Source organism: Hippocampus zosterae, chromosome 3 (assembly GCF_025434085.1).
Source record: "Hippocampus zosterae strain Florida chromosome 3, ASM2543408v3, whole genome shotgun sequence".
NCBI lineage: Eukaryota > Metazoa > Chordata > Actinopteri > Syngnathiformes > Syngnathidae > Hippocampus > Hippocampus zosterae.
In genome coordinates, this window is record NC_067453.1 from 6,509,996 (window position 1) to 6,531,960 (window position 21,965).

The 21,965-nt window shown below is 42.4% G+C and overlaps 2 protein-coding genes and 2 long non-coding RNA genes across 4 annotated transcripts in view; 2 read left to right on the forward strand and 2 right to left on the reverse strand.

The window, feature by feature from the left end:
• Nucleotides 1-21,965, reverse strand: part of bmal2 (basic helix-loop-helix ARNT like 2) — a 210,575-nt gene that overhangs the window by 80,858 nt on the left and 107,752 nt on the right. The gene's annotated exons all lie outside the window — the stretch shown is intronic.
• ube2na (ubiquitin-conjugating enzyme E2Na) lies at nucleotides 2,698-21,155 on the forward strand. The gene is made up of 4 exons (XM_052061099.1): nucleotides 2,698-2,841; nucleotides 16,103-16,349; nucleotides 16,721-16,861; nucleotides 19,917-21,155. The coding sequence occupies exons 1-4, from the start codon at nucleotides 2,812-2,814 to the stop codon at nucleotides 19,952-19,954; spliced, it is 456 nt and encodes a 151-aa protein (XP_051917059.1). The 5' UTR covers nucleotides 2,698-2,811; the 3' UTR covers nucleotides 19,955-21,155.
• On the reverse strand, nucleotides 3,606-4,003 carry LOC127597802 (uncharacterized). Its single transcript, XR_007961764.1, has 2 exons — nucleotides 3,883-4,003; nucleotides 3,606-3,681 (listed from the first exon to the last, which is right to left on the reverse strand). It is a non-coding gene; the product is annotated as an uncharacterized LOC127597802 (long non-coding RNA).
• On the forward strand, nucleotides 3,693-11,230 carry LOC127597780 (uncharacterized). Its single transcript, XR_007961742.1, has 2 exons — nucleotides 3,693-7,665; nucleotides 11,076-11,230. It is a non-coding gene; the product is annotated as an uncharacterized LOC127597780 (long non-coding RNA).

A 21,965-nucleotide genomic window follows, 5' to 3' on the forward strand; every position in this document is an offset into this window, starting at 1 on the left:
GAGTCCCGTAATATTTATTCAGATGTATTTTATTTACTTATTTTTCTAAATACATAAAATTATCATTTCTATGTGGGAATCAATTTCTCACTCCTTACATCAGACAAGTCTTTTATCACTGCTGATGACAGTTTTAAATGTCAAGTATCTGTAAGTGAGACAGCTGGAAGTGATTAATAGAGATGCACAGGATTTATACAGCAACAGCTCAGATGGGCAAAAGAAAAACATGCAGATTTTAATGCATGACGTGAGTGGTGCTATTGACTATTTATTAGCCTCTTGATAAAATGAGGCTAAGCCAGAGAAGATGACTGTATTTGGTATTTACTTTTGCTGAATTAGCAAGAATCAAAATTGAGGCATCACATCATGCAACAAATTTCTCCAGTATGCAGTCTAATAAAATTTGTGTTTGTAACACAAGTGCAAGGGGGAGAGATTGTTCTCTCAGGATGGTAATCTAGCCTGTGCTGTCGCAGCGTTCAACTGTCAGTTGTCAATCAAATACCATCATTCCAGATGGATGGAATTTTGTCCGGTGTCTTTGTTATGGCAACACATAATTGAATTGTATTTTTTTTAAAGGCAAAAAACATGAGTGAACACTACATTTCAAGGCAACTCACTCTGATAACGTTTTAAGTTTAACAATTCAACACAAATGTTCAAGTTTTGTTAATGTAAAAATCCTGCATTTTCAAAAAAGAAATACGAGTTTAGAGTACTAATTGTCCCACAAAAAAAAAACAATCCAGCAAATTGTTTTAGAGAAAAAAAAATTACAAGGCCCATCACACTCATAATCAACACGTCTAAGGGCCCATTTATACGAGGACTTTTGCGGTTAAAAACTCCAGTATATTCTAACAGAAGTCCCTTCATTTCGATCGTCATGGAGTTTTGAAGGCTTAAATCCGGAAAATTTTGAAACCATCCTCCAGAGTGAAAACGTTGAATACGATCCGGCGTTACGTTACTATGTACTCTGCCCAAAACTCCAAACTCCCCTCAGGTCTGTTCTCGTCGCGTACGCGTCTACGTCACAAACATGTGCTAGTACAGGGAAGTAAACAAAGGGGTGCCTGACTCTATCCATCCCTCGGCCCTTCAAGCTGCTGTGGGTGCTATAATAACCCAACAGGACTCCTTCCAACAATTTTACTGACTCTGAGCATCGACTATTACTGAACAGAGGCATAGACCATTGACGTAAAATACGAATCAGAGTGAATGGAGATTTAACGCATGCGCACAGAGATAGCAGTTACCTCATTGCTCCACATAGCTGCATGGTATGCACACACAATTTAATTCCACACTCGCTCGCGTCACAATATGCATGCACATCTTTTTTTTCTGACAAACGCTCGTATAAACGTGAAATAATAACTAGAGATGAGACGCCACTTTTGCGTCCTCTGAAAAGATCGTCATTATACAAACGAAGTAAAAAGCCACATACTGATGTGCTTAATTCCCGATGTAATGCATTTTTCTTTTAAGTGGCTTTGCTTTTGTTTACGATCTCATTGTCTACTTCTATCTCATACATTCGCTAGCTAACAGCCACTCAGAGAGACCAATTGTCACTGATGGATGATGCCATTTGCAAATTACGATCAATCAAAATTTGTTCAAATGGTAACTAAAAATTCCAATGACACAAAATCTATGAAATCTTCAAAAATCTGGATGTTGCTTTTTATTTAGGTTTGTTTCTGCTTGCATTATGACTGTGTGTGCAAGATTGGTAGGTGTGCGCCTTTGAGTTCATGAAACCATCCATTGATCCATCTAATCCATTTATCCTCATAAGGGTCGCGGGCATGCTGGAGCCTATCTCAGGTGTCTCCGGGCGGCAGGTGCGGTGCACCCTGAATTGGTCGCCAGACAATTGTAGGGCACAAATAGACGAACAACCATTTGTGCCCACAATCGCACCTAGGATCAATTTAGAGTGTTCAATTGACCTGCCACGTATGTTTTTGGAATGTGGGAAGAAACCAGAGTACCTGGAGAAAATCCACGCAGGCACGGGGAGAACATGCAAACTCCACACAGGAAGACCGGAGGCAGAATCGAACCTTGATTTTCTGCATTATTTAAAACATTGTTTTACAGTTTGCATTCAAATCAATTGTACATTTATTCTTTAAATATGCAGTTGACAAAACGAACAAACAAACAAACTTGAGGCAGAGAATGAAGGGGTCAAAGAATTCTGCATTCATGTGAAAATGGCAGAAAAATCACAGATTCTCATTCTGGTTGTCCAGTGGTTAGCGCGTCGACCTCACAGTTGCAAGTTCGATTCCAGCTCCGACCTTCCTGTGTGGAATTTGCATATTCTCCTCGTGCCTGCGTGGGGTTTCTCTGGTTTCCTCCCACATTCCAAAAACACATTGTTATTGGACACTCTATATTGTCCCTAGGTGTGAGTGTGGATTGTTGTTCGTCTCTGTGTGCCCTGCCATTGGCTGTCAACCAGTTCTGGGTGTCCCCCGCTGACTGCCCGAAGACAGCTGGTATAGGCTCCCACGACCCTTGTGAGGATAAGCAGATCAGAAAACAAATGGATGGATGGGTGGACTTTGAGGTCAATCAAAGCTATTTTCTGATCAGGTAATCAAGTACACTGACGCTTTCAGGTATTAGACAAGGCTGGTTGTTGATGTGTACAATAGATGGTGTTCCGCAAGTGGTCTGTGGTCATGACGCAGAGAGCCCGGAAGTCGTAAGTGTGTATGCGTGCGTGCGCTGTCAACGAGAGGAGGCACTGACGGAGCTAAAGCTCGCATTTAAGACAAGATGTCAGGACTGCCCCGCAGAATTATAAAGGTAACCACTTCGTGTTCAAAAATAAGCGTGTGGGACTTTTTAGTTGCTGTGGTTTTTACCCAACATATTGCACCCACTCGCCCAAAATATCGAATATGGGCTTTTTGTGCTAACGGTAGCATCCACCACGACAACGTTAGTTGTCCGAAGTGACTTCCGTTTTCTTCCTGTGTGGGTATTAATCAAAAGTTTTGGTAAAGACATAAGCAGCGGTGCTAGCTGTGTTTGCCGACGCGAATTGTGACAAACATAGCAAAGTGTGGGTACTCGTTTTATATCCGTGAGAAGAACGCTGTTGGGACTGACGACGGTCTGCCCGGCTAAGCACGCTATCGAAGCTAACCATGCTAACCATGTCTACTGTTGATGTGTATTTAAAAATGGCAAACACACCACCCCAGTATTTTCCCCATCTCCAATAGAGTGCTTTGCACTCTTACAAAAGACACATTTAGAAGTTGGCTGGCCTTCGTGTAAATAATTTGATCGTACGGCCTTTTGGTCCAACTTTACGTGTTAAAATGAATATAATTTTTGTAATAGGGCGATGGGTGAACGGTGTCTTCAGTTTGTGATAACGTATTATTTTAGAATACAAATTGATAAATGAAGTGTTGGCGCTCTGTTCGTTTTGTATTCAGCAATGCCTATTACAACCGAGCATTACAGGGAATTTAACGTTGTAAAAGTTGATAACTCAGAACCCGAACTTTTCATCCGTGGTCGATATTATGAATTACGAACTATGCTGTGCGTTTTTAAAAATTATTTATAATGAAAACTCAAATCAATCGTCATCAGGCATCAGTAGCGAGGAGGGAAACGCGTATTGTTTTTAACCTTTAAAGCCCTCCTCAAAACTCACTTGTATTCTTTGGCGTTCGACTCAGCATGATTTGTCCTTGATTTTACTGCTTGGTGCTTTCCACCGCCTTTATTACCGATTCGTCTTACTGTTTATTGTGTATGTTAAATCGCTCCATGTACAGCACTTTGTATGCAGCGATGGCTGTTCGAAAGTGCTCTATAAATACTGTTGACTTGACTTGTGTGGTGGATCCCTCTTTATTTAAATACTGTACTCCCCTCTTCCTGGCACCACAGGCACCTGTTGAGGCTATCTCTGTGCTGTGCTGGGCAAACTCCCCTTAACTTTGAGAAGAAAAAAAATATTTATTCATCCTTACTTCTGATTGGGGTGTTGATCATTTGAATGTATATGTCCTTCAGGCAGGCTTCTCACATAAGAATCGAACCCAGAGGATCAGTCTGAACCACACTATTTCATTGTGTCCTTGAAAGAATCCAAATGTAATTGAATCACCTCATATAACAAGCAGTGAAGGTCAGAGTCATTTGATTCGTAACCCCAAGAGAGCCAGGTAAGTTAGCCAAAACCGCTCCTGCGAAAATACCCTCTCCATTTATTACGAATGTGATAGGCTTAGTTACCTGGCTACTGCATATGGCAGCCCCTTTCAAGCACGTGTCTACCTAATTGCTCACATTTTACTGCATTGAGTCAGTCTTTTTGCAATTTCAAAGTGAAATTCAACACTGTGCTGCCTTTTATTGACATTTGAAGTGGTGTTTTTAAGTGCACATTACACCATACACCAAGGTGCTCACGAACCATGATTAGAAGCCAATCCCCAAGACTGAAATATTGTCTGAAATACACTTACATACATACGCAGCAGGGGTGCCCAAACTTTTTGGACCAGAGATCTACTTTTTGATCAACCAACCTCCTGCGATCGACCCGTTACCGTGCACATGCTGATACGCACACACTTACACATGCATGCCATGATGAGCAACCGCCATAATGCTCCCTAAGATGAACAAAACAGAAAAATAAAGTAGACACAAGAGTTTATTAAATGGAAATCACTGCCTACCGGGAGACCTGACGCGGAGGCATGCGACGGACTTTTGCAGCCTGTTAACAATCGTAGCTCACGCGTACCATTTTAAAATGCTTCTCTTGGCCCTCCAGATTGCCATTCTTTGCGAGTGCTATCGGTGAAATGTACACGAAATGAACATTGACTGATGATAATCATAATAATAAAAGCTATATTGCAACAGCTCTGATCGCAAGCTGCAATTACAATTGACTGCTGAGCGCTAACAACTTCCGGTGACGTATAGGTTAAAGTTTATTTTTAAAAATACTTTTTGTGAAAGTGTGACTGATATGATGATTAGGGTGCAGTGTGCATTTACACAAAAATATATTGCAATAACATGGACAGAGACACAAATGTGAAATTTTTTTCCTTGACACCCCTTGCGATCGACTTGGAACCACTCCACGAGCTACCGGTCGATCGCGATCGACGTTAATGGGCACCCCTGACCAAAGAGTTTTCAGCGACAATGTTTAACATGCTTTGGTTCACAAACAAAACAAAACTGGGCTCTCACCTTGGTCGGTTTACAATGGGGTTCCTTATATTCTATCAAAGACGTCACTCGCCGGTGATTGCCGAACAATTGGATTTTCGTTGTTAAGTGTGTTGCGATGGGTCTAACTATGAACCTTGGTGGGTTGCGAAAGTATGCTTAAAATAGTTTTCCCCCTAAGAATGACTCACAAGATAGCTGGCCAAGTTTACTTCACGCTTGACCTTCAAAAGAATCTCCCAGCACACCACCAATCAAACATATTACAAAAAGGAACAGAAATAATGATGATCCTGAAATGTACTCACTAAGGGGCATAAGTCAGAAAAGGTGTGCTGATGCACACTTTGTTTGACTGTGCAGATTCTCCAAGTGACTTAGTGTGCCACCTTGATGAAATCTTAAGAAACCTTTATTAGTCTCGCAATGTACGCATTCTGGGTGGAGTGACCTTCAAATGGGTGTCTTCTGTAACAAATGTGACAATGCACGCATTCTCTCATAGACTTAAGTGTCTTTTGGCTTCTGCGTTCTGGAGACTGTGCTAAGTTCTTGGGCATTTTGAAGGCCAAACATCATATTGCACGCTAACGGCAGGTGAAAACTCGACCAACTCGGCTGATTCATGCTGATGTCTTGAGTACAAAATGATTTTTCTGTTGTATGAAAGGCAAACTGTGGACAGCAACAGGTCTGCCGTCTAGTGAAAGAGTAGTTAACTGTTTGACCTTTCACTAGCTGGGTTTACATGAATACACATGACTATCCAAATAACTCTCAAATATTTTTAGAATACATTGTTCTGTTGATTATCCCACAGATTAATCAGATACAATTTTAGTGTATTACAAAACATTTTTTTTGTTTCTTAACCAATTAATGTTCTTTATTTGGTATTGTTTAGTGACAAAAACCAACAACAACTGCTATACAACAATTAAGCAATATCACGAGAGGGATTGAAGTTGCCAACCTTTGTGAAACTGACTCAGTAAACTCCCGAGTGGGTGTCTGCACACTCCGGGTTGGCAATAAGTACATATGCTACAGGCTTGCTACACAAAGAAACATGGGGCATTCAGGTTGCTTTCATGTCGGGAACTTGCAAATGCATAATTGTTTTTCTCCATTATCACATTTTAAAGAGAGAGAAGCCAAAATCGAAGTCACAATTACATTTTGGTTAATCGTCCAACCCTACCGTAAAACGAATCAAATATTTGACTGTCACTGTCTGGACGCTGGAAAAAATTACTGCACATCATTTTGTTTTGATGTCGACCTGGATCGTGTTTGACTTTGGGGGTGCCAATATAATTCACCTATCAGAAAAGAAGACAATATTTTTTCACACTCAAATTGTTCCGCAATGTGTGGAGTGGGATGTAGCCGTTAAAAAAAGAATGGGAATGGAACGATGTAACCTCAAAAGGTGAATGACGAAACCAGCCACAGACTGATATTGGGAGGAAGAGGTGGGAAGATTGGAGGCCTTGGGCTTTTGTAGCGTGACTGCGACTGGGAGCCCCTCTTGTCTGTGTTTTCACTGGGTGGTTTTGTCTGTGGGTTATCGAAAACATTTCAGGAATTTCCCTCTGAGCTCCATTCAGGAGAAGCCTGTCAAAAGCAAGTATGGTAGCTTTTTAGGATTCCTCTTCATTGCCTCCTAGTTAGCAGGTTCAGTCATTGTCAACTCTGATGGACATAACATGTAGCTGCCAGACTGGATCAGATTACGACTAAAAAAGCAGGCCAGGGCCCGAAGAGGTTTTTGTGTATTAATAGTTCAGTGTGTTAGTGGATTAGGTTAAGAGTTGGCTGCAAAACTTAACACAACAAAGAGAATCACACAATTTGGATAATTAAGGACAAGACATGCCTTGTTCGCCAGTACTAATGCTAAGGTCAATGTAAAATCCCTTTGACATGCTAACAGGAAATTAACGTCGACTTCCGTGAGTTCACCATCAATCGAAATCATAGTAAAGGATTTTTTTTTCCATTTAGGCTGCCAACCTTACTCAACAAGTCACAATGACGTCGACAATCAAAATCACTTATAATTTAATCGTTGACAAATTGTTTATACATTTATTTATTGGCCGCTTTGTTTTTCTGTCGAATCTGCCATGTCTTCCACTTCTCCCTCTGGCTGTATGCCTGCCTATGACACACATGCACAGTCCCGTAGTGGTAATCTGGGTCATCCGTGATGTAAACAGAAGCATTATGGGTAATGCATTGTCATGGCTTACCCGCCATGTCAGTAATAGAGTCCTAAAGTTCGAGCTCATTTCACTCAAAAATTCCCTTTCATAGAAGCACAGTTGTGCTAAACAAGCATCTAAAAAGGAAGCACATGGGTCATGCCTGATTTCATTTCTGCCATAGGTTTGTGTTTGGAAGCTACCATTAGTCAAGTCAAGTCAACAGTATTTATAGAGCACTTTCAAACAGCCATCGCTGCATACAAAGTGCATAGAGCGATTTAACATGCACAATAAACAGTAAGACAAATCTGTAATAAAGGCGGTAGAAAGCACCAAACAGTAAAATCAAGAACAAATCTAAGTCATGCTGAGTCGAATGCCAAAGAATACAAGTGAGTTTTGAGGAGGGCTTTGAAGATGGGCAGCGAGGAGGCTTGCCGAATGTTCAGTGGGAGGTCATTCCAGAGAGAGGGACCAGCAACAGAAAAGGCTCGATCCCCTCTGAGCCTCAGTTTAGTTCTTGGTACTTCTAACAAAGACTGGTCCACAGACCTGAGGCCCCGGGCAGGTGTGTAGGGGCGGATGAGCTCAGAGAGGTAAGGTGGCGTGAGATTATTCAGAGATTTGAAAACAAAGAGGAGGATCTTGAAAATAACTCTAAAATGAATGGGGTGCCAGTGAAGGGATGCCAGAGTAGGAGTTATATGCTCCGTCTTACGAGTACAAGTCAGGAGGCGAGCAGCGGCATTCTGGACCAGCTGAAGGCGCTTAATGGAGGACTGGCTGACTCCAAAGTAAAGGGCATTGCAGTAATCGAGCCGGGATGTGACAAAGGCATGAATTACTGTCTCAAAGTGTTCATGTAAGAGGAGATGTTTTATTTTGGCCAGCTGTCTAAGGTGAAAGAAGCTGGATTTAACAACATCACCAATTTGCCGATCGAGTTTGAAATCACTGTCCAGTTTAAGGCCCAAGTTTGAGACTGTTGATTTCAGATAAGGAGACAGGGGGCCCAAGTCTACAGGATGGAATGTACAAGGGCCACTGGGACCAAACAATATCACCTCTGTCTTCTTTTCGTTGAATTTCAAGAAATCTTGTGCCATCCAGGTTTTGATTTCGTCCAGACAGGATAGGAGTGGCCTTAATGAGAAGGCGTCTTTCTTGCTCAGTGGGACATAGATCTGGCAGTCATCTGAATAGCAGTGGAAGGGAATACCATGTTTCCTTAAGATGGAACCCAATGGGAGCAGATGCAGTGAGAACAGCAGAGGCCCCAGAATTGAGCCCTGTGGAACACCACATGACAGGGGAGCAGTGCGTGACTCAGAGCAGCCAAGGCTGACACAAAAGGTCCTGTCAGCTAGATAGGACCTAAACCACTCAAGAGCACTGCCGCCAATGCCCACCAAGTGCTGCAAACGAGTCAGCAGAATACTGTGATCCACTGTATCAAATGCTGCAGTTAAGTCCAATAAAATCAGACACACGTGGTCTCCAGAGTCATTTGCCAGGAGGATGTCATTAGAAACGCGTAACAGGGCTGACTCCGTGCTATGCATCGTCTTGAAACCTGACTGGAAGACCTCCAAGATGTTATGTTCATCCAAGAAAAGTTTCAACTGCATGTGCACCACTTTTTCCAGAATTTTGGAAATGAAAGGCAGTTTGGAAATGGGCCTGTAACTTGACAGCACATCTGAATCAAGACCAGGTTTCTTGATCAAGGGTTGGACCACAGCATGTTTAAACTGTTGGGGAACTACACCAGAAGAAACGCTGCTGTTGATGATATCCAAGACCGATGCGCCAACACTCGGGAGAACCTCCCGAAAGAAGCGTGAGGGAAGAGAGTCGTACGGGGAGCCAGATGGCTTCATCTGGCGAACTACATCCTCCAAAAGTGCCAAGGACACAGTTTCAAAAGAATTTAGTACAGCTCAACATGGAACATGGACAGCGGGGTCAGATGCGGTATTTGAGACTGGAGTCCTAGCTGTAGAGACCTTATCAATGAAAAACTGAAGCAATCTGTTGCACATCTCGGGTGAAGAATCCGAGCAAGTAGGCAGAGGGGGTTTGAGTACAGAATCTATCGTTTTAAATAGTGCGCGTGGGTTGTGACGGTTAGCTAGAATAAGGTCCGACAGATATTCTCTTTTGGCCTCTTTTACTGTGAGCTGGTATTACGCCAGCAGTCTTTCCAAATTTGATAAGAGACATGCAATTTGTCTTTTTTCCACTTGCGTTCAGCTTTGCGACACCCCTGCCTAGCTGCGCATGTAATGTCGTTAAACCATGGCTCGGGTTTAGGCTTTGGGAGCACAATTTTTGAACTAGCCACCAAATCCAGGATGGCACGGCATGACGAGTCGAACCAAGAGGTGAGTTCCTCTGTGTTAGACGAGGGTACGCAAAGGTTATTAAAGGCATCAGAGAAACGACTAGCAGTGCGAGGGTTAAAAATTCGGCGTTACAACTAGGAGCGCCAGATTTCACAGCAGCATGCGATAAGACTATGTCAAATAAAACTGCCATGTGATCAGAAATCCCATTTTCAAGGACTTCCAGATTTGACACCGGTAGACCATGAGCAAGGACAAGGTCTAAAATATGTCCTTGTTCATGTGTCGGGCTGGTCACATACTGCACAAAATTAAAAGAGTCTAAGTCTGAAGAAGTCTTTTGCTAGTGGTTTTTCCGGACAGCACACATGGATATTAAAATCCCCCATTAGGAGGATATGATCATATCTCAGCCTGATTTCCGCAAGAAAGGTTGAAAAGTCGCTTAAAAAGTCTTTGTTGTATTTAGGAGGACGGTAAATGACAGCACAAAACACCGGGAAAACACGACCAACTTCAAAGAAGGTTGCTTCAAAGCTGGTGGCTGATGTGGTGAATGTGCACCGTTTACATTTGAAATTGTTCTTAAAGATGCTTACCGTACCTCCACCATGGCCTGATGTCCTCGGGGTATCGAGGAAACCACAGTCAGGTGGTAACAATTCAATCAAAGCGTTGTACTCACCAGTACCTGCCCAAGTCTCCGTCAGACACAGAAAATGCAAGTCATTGGAAAGGAAATACTCCCTCAGAATACGGGTCTTGTTCGTCAGCGACCGGGCGTTTAACAACGCGATACTTGTGGAAGTAGCAACAGGAGGGATTGCCTCTTTCGATCGCCGAGCCCGGGGGAATTCCCTCAAAAGGTTTCGCTGGATTCCTCCCCGAGAAAGGTGCGGAGGGTAGAAATGCCGTGGCGCGTTGGGAGAGCCAACGACTGTTAGCAAGCACGAGGCGACGGGGTCCCGTTTCAGCTTCACGAGCTGACCGCTACGTTTGCCGCGGCGGCGGCGGCGCTTCCGTGAAGGGAGCGAGCGAATGCGGAAGAGATCAGCCGGCAGGTTAGCCAAGAACGGAGGTAGCGTCTTTTCACTACTGTCTTGCCAAAACGCGGCCGAATCTCTGACGTGTTGTTGAATCAATAACAACGATCGGCGATCATAAACCAACCGAGACACTGTTAGGGAGTTAACAAGCATTGCGAAAAGTAAAAAAACCCGAAATGGCAGGAGCGTCGCCAAACACACTGGCGCACAAGCGGCCATCTTAGGCGCACACAGGCCACCTTGTCCGTTATTGGAACACAATGTCTTGTTTGGAAAAATAACATATTGTAGCATCTACTATGGATTACGAGGGCATTAGTGATTGGACTCACATTTAATAACAACCGAAACACCGATTAAAAAAAAAAAATAATAATAATATGCCCATGGTTGACTTTGAACAGACTCTTCCTCACAGGCATTCACAACCACGAGCGTTCATGAACTCGAACATAGCAGCACTCAAAGTAACACACCATGATCTATTAGCCCGCAATGTTATCAACAATAAACATAACATTCTCCCCCACACACCCGTTTCAGGTCCATACCACATTTCGTGTAGATGAAGTTATGCATACTTTTGAAGTAAAATGAAAATGTTTTGGATAAAGGTTAAATAAAAACAATTAATAACCAGTAGAAAATGTTATTTAATTCTCTTTAGCACAGTACTTTCCTAATTTTACTCAGCTAATTTCACTACCGTCTACATTTAAAAATTGCTTAATGCCCAGGAAGTGTGAAATATGTTTAAGATAAGAAATTCTTTATTAGTCTGTTGATGGAGAAATTCCCAAACAAAGTGTTTCATTGCACAAAATGTTTCAGAAAAGAACTGTACACAGTTCAATGTAAGTGCAATGTGCAAATGTGCACATGTCTGCTACAAACTAAGTTTTGAAAGCAAACACAAAGCCGTAGCGTCCATTGACGAAAAGAGATTGGCTCACATCTCCTGTCCCACGTATTCCGCTTCAACTCCAAGCTGCGACTCCCAGTTCCACATCTGCATCGGCGCTCTGCGCTGACGCTCCTATTTCTCCTTTCTTCTCATAGTCGGCTCCTCAAGCTTTGCATCCATCCAGCCGCAGACCGTCCAACAGCACCGATCTCTCTGCTGAAGCGGGGCTGTGTAAAATTAGAATCAGAATCATCTTTATTGGCCAAGTATGTAGAACACACAAGGAATTTGTCACCGGTATAACACGCTGCATTAATATCATCATAAACAACAAAATCATTGAACCATTTTAGAGTAACCAGTAGTTTTGTAGTACCATTTTGTAGTACAAGAAGAGTGACTGCGTCAGTGACTGTTTGAGTTAATGGCTAGAGGAAAGAAGCTGTTTAAGTGTCTACTGGATTTGGTGCGCATGCATCTGTAGCGTCTGCCTGAGGGGAGTAGCAAGGTGGTGGGCAGGGGTCGGGGGATCCAGGAGGATTTTCCGTGCCCTTGTCTTGATTCTTGCAGTGTGCAAGTCCCCAAGAGTGGGTAGGGCGGTGCCAACGATTTTTTCCGCCGTCCTGTCCGTTGAGGTCGGATTTTGTCCTTTTTTGTGGCGGCCCCAAACCAAACCGTGATGGAAGAACACAGGATTGATTCGATGACTGCCGTGTAGAACTGTCGTAGCACCTCCTGTGGCAGGCCATGCTTCCTCAGCAGCCTCAGGAAGTACATCCGCTGCCGGGCCCTTTTCAGGATGGAGATGGTGTTGACTTCCCACTTCATGTCCTGGGAGACTGTGATTCCCAGGAACTTGAAGGTCTCGACGGTTGACACAGGGCAGTTGGATAGTGTGAGGGGCAACTGTGGAGAAGACCACGATCATCTCTACAGTCTTGAGCGTGTTCAGCCCGAGGTTGTGTCGGCTGCACCAGAGCTCCAGCTGCTCCACTTGTTGGCGGTACGCAGACTCGTCGCCGTCTTTGATGAGACCGATGACCGTGGTGTCGTCTGCGAACTTTGCACCTCAACAGATCCAGGTGTCAAACTCAATCGTTTGTGTAGATGCTGCACATTATAGGTGCAAAAAAAAAAACACAAGCGCCCCAGAGCTGTTCAGCAATGACAGTCAAATGGCACAGATATTCCTCCCAATCAAAAACAGTGCTGGTATACCCATGCTGTCGAGAAGGCGCAACCGCCAAGCACAGAGTCTCCTCCTTGATGAATGTCGTGGCCAAAAAATGCTGAAAAACAATCCACATTCGGTCCACATGACGCGACAACAAACACAAAGTATTTATTTTTGTTTTAACAGATAGTTTCAAAGTAGTGCAACTCTCCATAGTGTATACTTTTTCGTTCCATTTTAAAATGCACTTTACATTGACTGCAAAAAAATTGAAGGGTCGCCTTCAATTTCAGTTGCGCCATCATTTATAAACATGTCTGAAGTGCTGGTACAAGCTGTCATGTTTTTAATAAATGTTTAATGTATCATCTTATTTGTCTTTGTTATTAATTTATGCATACCTTTATAGAATGCACACTGCAAGATGTTATTCAAGAGCGTCTGCTTGCTGCTAATGTCTGCCGCGATTTAGATCTGATTAGTCGCCTAATTACAACTACTGTACTGCTGGTGAATAGTTGACCAGCAGAATAATTATTTGTGGCAGCCCTATCACCCAGCCAATAATTATTGTACCGTATTTTCACGACTATTCGACGCACCGTACGGTTGGGCGCAGTCTCATTAATGGGTGACATTTCTGTATTTTACACATACACAAGACGCACTGTACTAATGGCCGCAGTTTTACAGTGGTAAAACATACGCTTAAACATACGGCATGCATGCATTTCTAACACGTTCGCTAACACGTTAGCTTGAAGCACACACTGAAGCTCGAAGCTAAAACACGTTTTTAAAAAGGCAACAAAAGCAGAACTGAGTTCAGGTGTATTTTATTTACAAGGTACTCACGTTTTTTGCTCAATCATCACTCAGAAAGCCATCAAAGTCGTCATCTTCTGTGTCCGAATTGAACAATTGTGCAAGTATCGGTAATCCATCCAAACCGCCGGGTTCCCTCTCGTTGTCAGAGTCACTCTCGTCGTCATGTGGCTCCACAGAAATGATGCCGGCTTTGCCAAAAGCTCGAACAACTGTACTAGCAGATATGTTCGTCCAAGCAGCCACAATCCATTCACAGATTGTGGCGTAACTAGCCCGGCGCTGCCTCCCACTCTTCGTGAAGCTGTGTTCGCCATCGATCATGCATTTTTCCCATGCCGCTCGCAACTTCACTTTGAACGCCCGGTTGATGCCGATGTCCAGCGGTTGGAATTCATTTTCGGGGGTTCTTGGAAACCAAAACCGAAGTTGTTTTGCAATAATGCACATACTCACATTTTATACAGGTGCTGGTACCTGCTAGAGGCGTGCCTTTAGCGTCCACTTACACGCCCACCCTTCACTCATTGCCGGACCCACCCCCTGTGTGCCTGTCCTCACTCACGTCCACCTCTCTTCATATATTTACATACATGTGCACGGACGCGCTTCACTGATTGGCCGACCTCTTCTCCGCACTTCACTGATTGGCCGACCTCTTCAGCTTTTCAAATTTGTAGACTTTTCTGCAAGGATACACTAAAAATCACCATGAATTTTATTGCCTGGTCGTTACCATTGAAACTGGCCACCTCGCTCGACGTCTAAACGAATCGGTTGTTACCGAATAAACAAAAGAGATTTTACATGTTTACGCTGCATGTCACAAAACGGAAGTTGTCGCGGCAGCATTTTACATTGCTCAAAATACAGTTGCATACAAACATCATAAATTTAATTACATTTGTTTATTTTAACTCTGGTTTAATATTTTTTCATGGTCCAATTCAGTCGTATACGGCTGCATTGTTTGGTGTGTACTAGTCCTAAAATATTTAGTTGGTTGTTTAATTCCACACTTAATGGGTGGGCACTGAAGAGACCCACCTATTCGTACAAACGGTTAAAAGGCAAGTGTTTATAATACGCTCCCTTCACGTCATAATAATTGAGTTTGTGTCTGTGTTTCTCAGATTCAAGAGAAATTCAAAGATTTTCATTATCAATTTGCCGAATGTACAGAGATTACAGATGATTGGAAGACTGTTCCCTTCACCTCTACAAAACCTGCATGCGTACAGATGTAAAAAAAAAAACAACAACAAAAAAGGTGGATCGTCAGTGCAAATTATAATAGTAATAACTTAGATTCATACCGCACCTTTGAAGAGACCCACTGATGCTTACAAATAGGATATTTCTTGGAATAATTAAAGTGTGTATGTCTACAGTATGTGTCCCAAATGTCGTGTTTTTGCATGAGCTGCTGGGGAATGAATTCTAAACTGAAGTCTTGGAACCACATTTACATTTACTGGAGGAGTTCTTTGAGTCTCAGTGGATGAGAGCTGGGTGGAAAGCGAAGGAAATGGCGTCCTCTATTGACCTGTTTGACCCGTTTGCAATTGTCATGAGCAGATGAGGAAGAGCAGATCAATAAAAACTCAAAAAACATTTGCCTGTGTGCACCTTGTAGTTCACAAATAACTGCTGTCTCATCATAACGATAAAATAGCTTTAAATGTACTAGAAGGTCAATACCTATGGATTTTGGCCCTTTATCAACTTAGCCAAGTATTTTAAGGTGATTCTTTGCTCCATGTTGTGCCATGTGCATTCACTACTATATAAGTAGTGCCACACCCACCCACTGACCTAGCATACATACATACTACAGTTAGTGATTGGTTTGGCGACATTGTCTCTTATGGAGCATTTCAAGAACCCAGAAAAAAAATCATGCTTTTGCTTGTTTGTAGGTGGTTTAAGATTGAAGCTAAAGGTGCATGGTGGGATTTTTGTGGGCTAGAGTTGACTGCTGCTGCTCAAATTTACAATCGGCTCGACAACAGGCTCAGAATTTTTTGGGGGAAGATGTAATTTACAGATGTCTGCGCGATTGGCCATGTATTTATCAGTTTCTCTTTCCAGTTGATTTAATACTCGACTGATAAATTAGCTACGAAGGAACCACTCCCCGGACTCGGCATCATTGCTCAGCCTTGGTGGAGTTTAGCCTTCTACTGCTTATTCTATCATCCTCGTGACAAAGTGACAGCCTTACTTATGAGCTCTCCACTTTCAATCAGCGTGCTTGACTGCTAAAGTTGTGATGATAAAAATGAAGGTGTGTTGCCTGTGACCGTTTTGTATTCATAATTGCGCTTTGTTTTGTTTGAATTTACCAGGAAACTCAGCGCTTGTTTGCAGAGCCTGTGCCAGGTATCCAGGCAGAGCCAGATGAGAGCAACGCTCGCTACTTTCACGTGGTCATTTCTGGACCGCAGGACTCACCTTTTGAGGGGGGTACATTTAAACTCGAACTCTTTTTACCAGAGGAATATCCGATGGCAGCACCTAAAGTCCGCTTCATGACTAAAATATATCATCCCAATGTAGACAAACTGGGAAGAATATGTCTAGACATTCTGAAAGGTAAGTCACAAATAATTTTCATATTGACAGGGAACAGTTTGTGTATATTACTCTCTTCTTACCAGAAGTGACAGAAAATCAAGTCTCTCACAAATATGTTGGATTTTGGAACAAAGCTTCATTTACAATTTGTTCTGTTACAGTTTATCTGCAGATGAATTGAGAAAGTTGTCAATTGAATCTGCCAAAAGGCCTTTTGAACTAGACTTTGACTGGGGTGTATACAGCTGCCCCCATAGTGTTACCCCATACACCATCCATCTGTTGCTGCCTCTTATAGTAACTTGTGCCATATTGTTCGTCCGCCTTCCCGCATGTCCATTTTCATTGTCTTAGCCTCCTGTATCCTGTTTATTCATTTCCTCTTTCAGATAAATGGTCACCAGCTCTGCAGATTCGCACGGTGCTGCTGTCAATCCAGGCATTATTAAGTGCACCGAACCCTGATGATCCCTTAGCAAATGATGTGGCGGAGAAGTGGAAGACCAATGAAGCTGAAGCTATAGAGACAGGTAAGACCTGCCGAAATTTAGGTTCTTTCCAGACCTTGCATTGTTCTTCGATTTAAAGCTTACTTGTTGGATTCAAGCACACTTGGGCAAAGTATGGCCTACTGGCCACATCCATCCGTCCTCGGTCTCTGACTGAACCTTACAGTCTTTAGAAACTCCAAATAAAACCTAGAACATGCTGTGCTTTTATTTTCGGTGCGGTGCTTTAATTTTGATGTGCAGGTGCGGATGTGGTGGGTTCAATTGAGGAAAAGCAACTGCTTGGGTCCTGAGTGTGGTCAATCAACATTTGTTGCTGTATTTATTGACATATCACGACTCCTTTAACGGCTGTTTCCTTAAAAACCTGTCTAGTGAGAATGCCAATAGTGGTCCTCGGGTTAGCAACATTCTTATTTCCTGCAACATGCAGGGAGGGAGAGGGGGTGATATTTCCATAATGGTTGAGGAGTCCTAACTAGGAAAGACGAATATGACTTTGTGGTTGGTGCACAAAATGCCCACACTTAAAAAATATGAAACATTGATGCACCGGATATTCATGTCTTTTTATGAGTCTTGATTTAACAGTGATATAATGTTAATGTATGATTTTAACCAGCTTATTCAAACAATTTAATGTCCTATATTAAATACATGAATTTAGTATGGGACACAGTTGAAGTTAGCGTACTGATGTGGCGACAACCACTCCAATTTCTCACAAGGCCCCCTTTAGAAATTGGAATTGCCCGCCTGAATTAAAGATACCGACCGCAAAGGCAGCTGTCGCAAATCATGCTACATTAAACATTTGACATGGACAATTTTTAATCAATTCAGTCCATGTTTATTTATTTTTAACAGTGTTGGGTGGCATCAATAACCAATTCTGAAATAGAACACCGTTATTCGATGCAACACTGGCTTGAAACAGGAGTTAAGCACATCCAGAGAGAGAATCATTCATCCATCCATCTTTTGTTGCACTCATTGGCGTAGACACACCAACCTTCTCACATGTTGTTTTCTGCGAGGCATTCGTGTTGTGAATGGCAAAACATGTGATTGGCAATTAGTCGACTTCAAGCTCGACCAGTCATTGCGCAGAAGCAAAGTCAATGCATGGACTAGTAGAAGTGTAACAACATCTCGATATTGTGATAAATCACAAGACAGTATTTTGTGCCACGATCAAATACAGATACACCTCCGTTTGTCACGTTGTGCACGAAGCAATAGGATAATTGCTTCGTGCACAACAAAAATAAGGAAGTGGATCCCCGAAATGCAGACACCAAACAAGGTCTCCGTAGCAAAGTGTTTAATATACAAAAATTCGCACCGACAAAGTAGTAACATAAAGTGCTGGTCAAAACAAGGACCAGAGGGCACAAAAAATGAATAACAAAAAGCGCTTGCACAAAAGGCAAGGGGGAAAATAAGAATCGCGAAGGCAAACAAAAAACAATGTAACCACTACACGCAAGCGAGAGCCAAATCACAAACTCAGAATCATACTTACAAAATACTGAGCACCGAGAGTTCAAAAAGCGAAACACGACGAGGTCAAGCAGTCAATGAGCAAGGAAGTAGCAAGGCGAAATTCAATACTCCAGCGACATGTGCATATCAGAGGGCTCCTTAAATACAGAGTGAGACTAATCATAGATTGGCAGCAGGTGTGCACAGAAGTCCGCAAATGCCACCTGCTGGCCAGACTGAAACATAACCGTGACACCGTTAAGTACCGATAGTTTACATTTATAAACAGCGTCTATAAAGGCTTCTTCATTGTACATTGCTTATTTAGCACTTACTTGGTGGTCTGCTGGCGGCGAGCCTCGCAGGAGCAGCAGGGAAGTGGATGGAAGTGACCAGGCGAAGAAAACAAACAATGCGAGACAACATGGCCGACGCAAGCAAAAGATCGGAATTAAAAGATGCGCCGACTTCATACAAGTTAAAATTGTGGCTACATTTCGGAATTTACGTAATAGAAATGAAACTATACTGGAGAAGAACTGCGATATACACGATTTGTCTTGTGATAGTAAAGTACACTAAAAACTAGACAAATATGTACAGACACTAGCAGCGGCATCACCCACAGCTAGTCGCAAGCCAAAAAAAAACGACACCCATTTGCTTGCCTGCTGGCCAGATGAGCGTTGGTTACATGGGTACATGATGCGCACTCTGGAGCCACGCTAGGAATTATCCAGTCGAAAACATTTCACCAAGAAAACAATTCCAACTTTGTTCGAGGGGACCAGGGCTTAAGTCATGAATGCGCTCAACGAGTAGGTCTTACCTGCGATGTAGTAACATAAAGTTTCATGTTGTCTTTTATTCCCATCACTGCAAATTTTATCAGTGATTGGGAACTCAAATCATAAATGCTTCAACCCTGTAAAATGCATGAAACCCACACCGGCGCGCACATTGCCGAAGTACTTCAGAGAGCAATGGAGGAGTGCAAGATTGACACGAAACGGCCTCTCGTCGTGACCGATAATGCTATTAACATGACTAGCAACGGACCTAACTAGCTACCAGCATGTATGATGTTTTGCCATGTACTAAACCTGGCGTCACAACATGCTTTGAAGGTGGCCGCTGTTGCTAAGATCTCAAACTACTTTAACAGGAGCACAAGAGGCAATGTTACACAGAAATTGCATCATAAAGAACTGAATGGGTATGCTACTGATATGTTGCACAACAATATTGTTTCTGAAAACACTTTGTTCACTTTGAAAATAGGACAGAAAAATGGCCACAGCAGCCTACCCAATTACAATTTGTATTTTCTGACACTTCGGGGGTTTTTTCAAGTGGTTTATAACTTGATCTCAAAAGTCTGTGGGTGATAATGATGCTGTTCATTTCTATTCTGGACATCAGAGTCATACATGTCTTCCCTGGTCTGTAGCTGGTGTTGATTACAGCAATGACCAACTCGTTTCACATCCTTTAACGTTTACATTATAAAATCATTTGTCATCAATTGCAGCCGGAAGAAGCCTTTTTTGGAAACTTTCTTGTTGACCTTTCATACTTTTCCCCTCCTCAGCCAAGTCATGGACCAGACTTTATGCTGGAAACAAATGAGGCGACCAGCATCCCGTCAAGTGAAGACACACGCGGGAGTCAAGTGTGAACACAAGTCCTCATGTTCTGCCAATACCTCCTTTATTTGCATTTGGAGGACACGGTCAAATTCAAACACACACATACACAGGCACACATATGCTATAAATAAGCATAAATATAATGAAAAGGGAAAAACCGCTGGCGATTAGCGAATGCATTCTAGTAAAATGACTCGTCTTTGTCCTAAATAACTCACTACTGTTTGCTCAGAGGTTTCGGTCTACTCACCTTGGCTTTCTTTGTACATCAATAGTCTGTCTACTGCTGCTTTTTTAAACTTTCCAAGACGGAGAAACTTAGTTCCCACATCTTTGGTGTGGGACAGGGGGTTTATTGAGGGCTGCAAGGATCAGACAGCAGTGGGATTGGGTGAAGATGGGAGGTCTACTTGTGGCCAGTATGGTGTATTTTTATGTTCTTTTTAACTTTTTGTTCCTTTATCACTGTTAATTAAAAGCAACTAACAACAGCTAATAATTATCGCCTGTAGTGTAACGTGCCACCCGCATGGAGATGCAGTGTTGGGATGGCCAATCACAAAACAGCTCTCCTGATTTAACTCACAGCTAATAGGACTGAAAGCCAAAACGGAGCCCTTTGCTTTAACAAATCACATACACCACCATGACTTTTTAACCACTTCTAGCCGGAAATTGTGCTACGTGCGTGTCAGTGCTGTAAGGATGGACATTATGGACCTTGACCTAGTTTGAGCTTTTTTTTTTCTTCTCATTTTGCAATATCTAGTCCTCGTGTATTGATATATATTTTTTCCTTAGTACAGTCATACTAAACTCCACTCAGCCTTTTTTCTTGTGCATTGCCAGTCTAACAATACAAGACTCAGCTGTTAATGACCTTCCTCCCACTGGCATTGCGACCACCAAGCAGGGGTTCCATTTTAGCTTTCACCTTATTTAATAAGTCAGGATTGTGATGGCATATGTGAAGCTGGAGTGTGCCGTAATCAGTCTCCGCCGGTTTAGGTCCGTGTACAATTTGACACCTGACAACATTTGTGGCCATAAAGCCAAGTTCAATGTAAATGTATTATTTTTGATCATCTGGGGAGGAACATTTTTCCTGTTCTGAGAATGTTTAGAAAAACGATCATCTGCATACATTTCAGTTCTGTAAATAAACTCAGTTAGTTAATAAACACTTGCTTGGGTTTGATTTTTACCATTTTTTTTTGTCTGAAGCAAAGTACGTAAGCAGTGATCAATAGTCACAAATCCGAACATCAGACAGATTTTCTTTCATTTACTCTCACATAAGACCAAAGAACAACTGCAAATTCTGAATTTGGAGGCTGTTGTAGTCTTGCCAAAATAATGCGAACGCTTCCATTTGTTGACTTGACAGCACCTGTCCTGTAGTATTCACTCATGTTAAAATAAGATGTTGTGACGACGACTTGCAGGCTGGCCTCTCTATGCCAATTTCTAATAGCATGGAGGCACTATTTTCATCATCCTTAAAATGTTGTCCTAATACAAAAATAGCAAAGACCTTGCTGACACGTATCTTCCAACAAATTCTAAAACAATTTCACCCTTTTAAGATGTGTGACACTGAAGCAGAGTTGTGAATTATGACATTCTTTTTTAAAAGTGGCTTTATGTTGACTACAGATAGATTTAGATAGACTATTTTTTAGAGAGGCAGGGTTCATTCTGGACTGGTTGTCAGTCAATTGCAGGCTATATGTCGGCAGATGGCCACTGAGACTGTCATTCATATAGGGATACTAACTAAATCTAAGAACATGTGCTTAATGTGACTTGGTAACTAGAGAAAGAAGAGTGTGCCAACTTAACACAGGAGGGCTGGATTTGAGATCTTAACACAGACCCTCAGAACTCTGAGGCAGATGCGTCATGTAGGTCACGTATGCTATTTCTAAACTCGATGGTTTCATTTGTTATCAACCTATTATAGAATTGAGCTATGTGTACAGACTTATCTC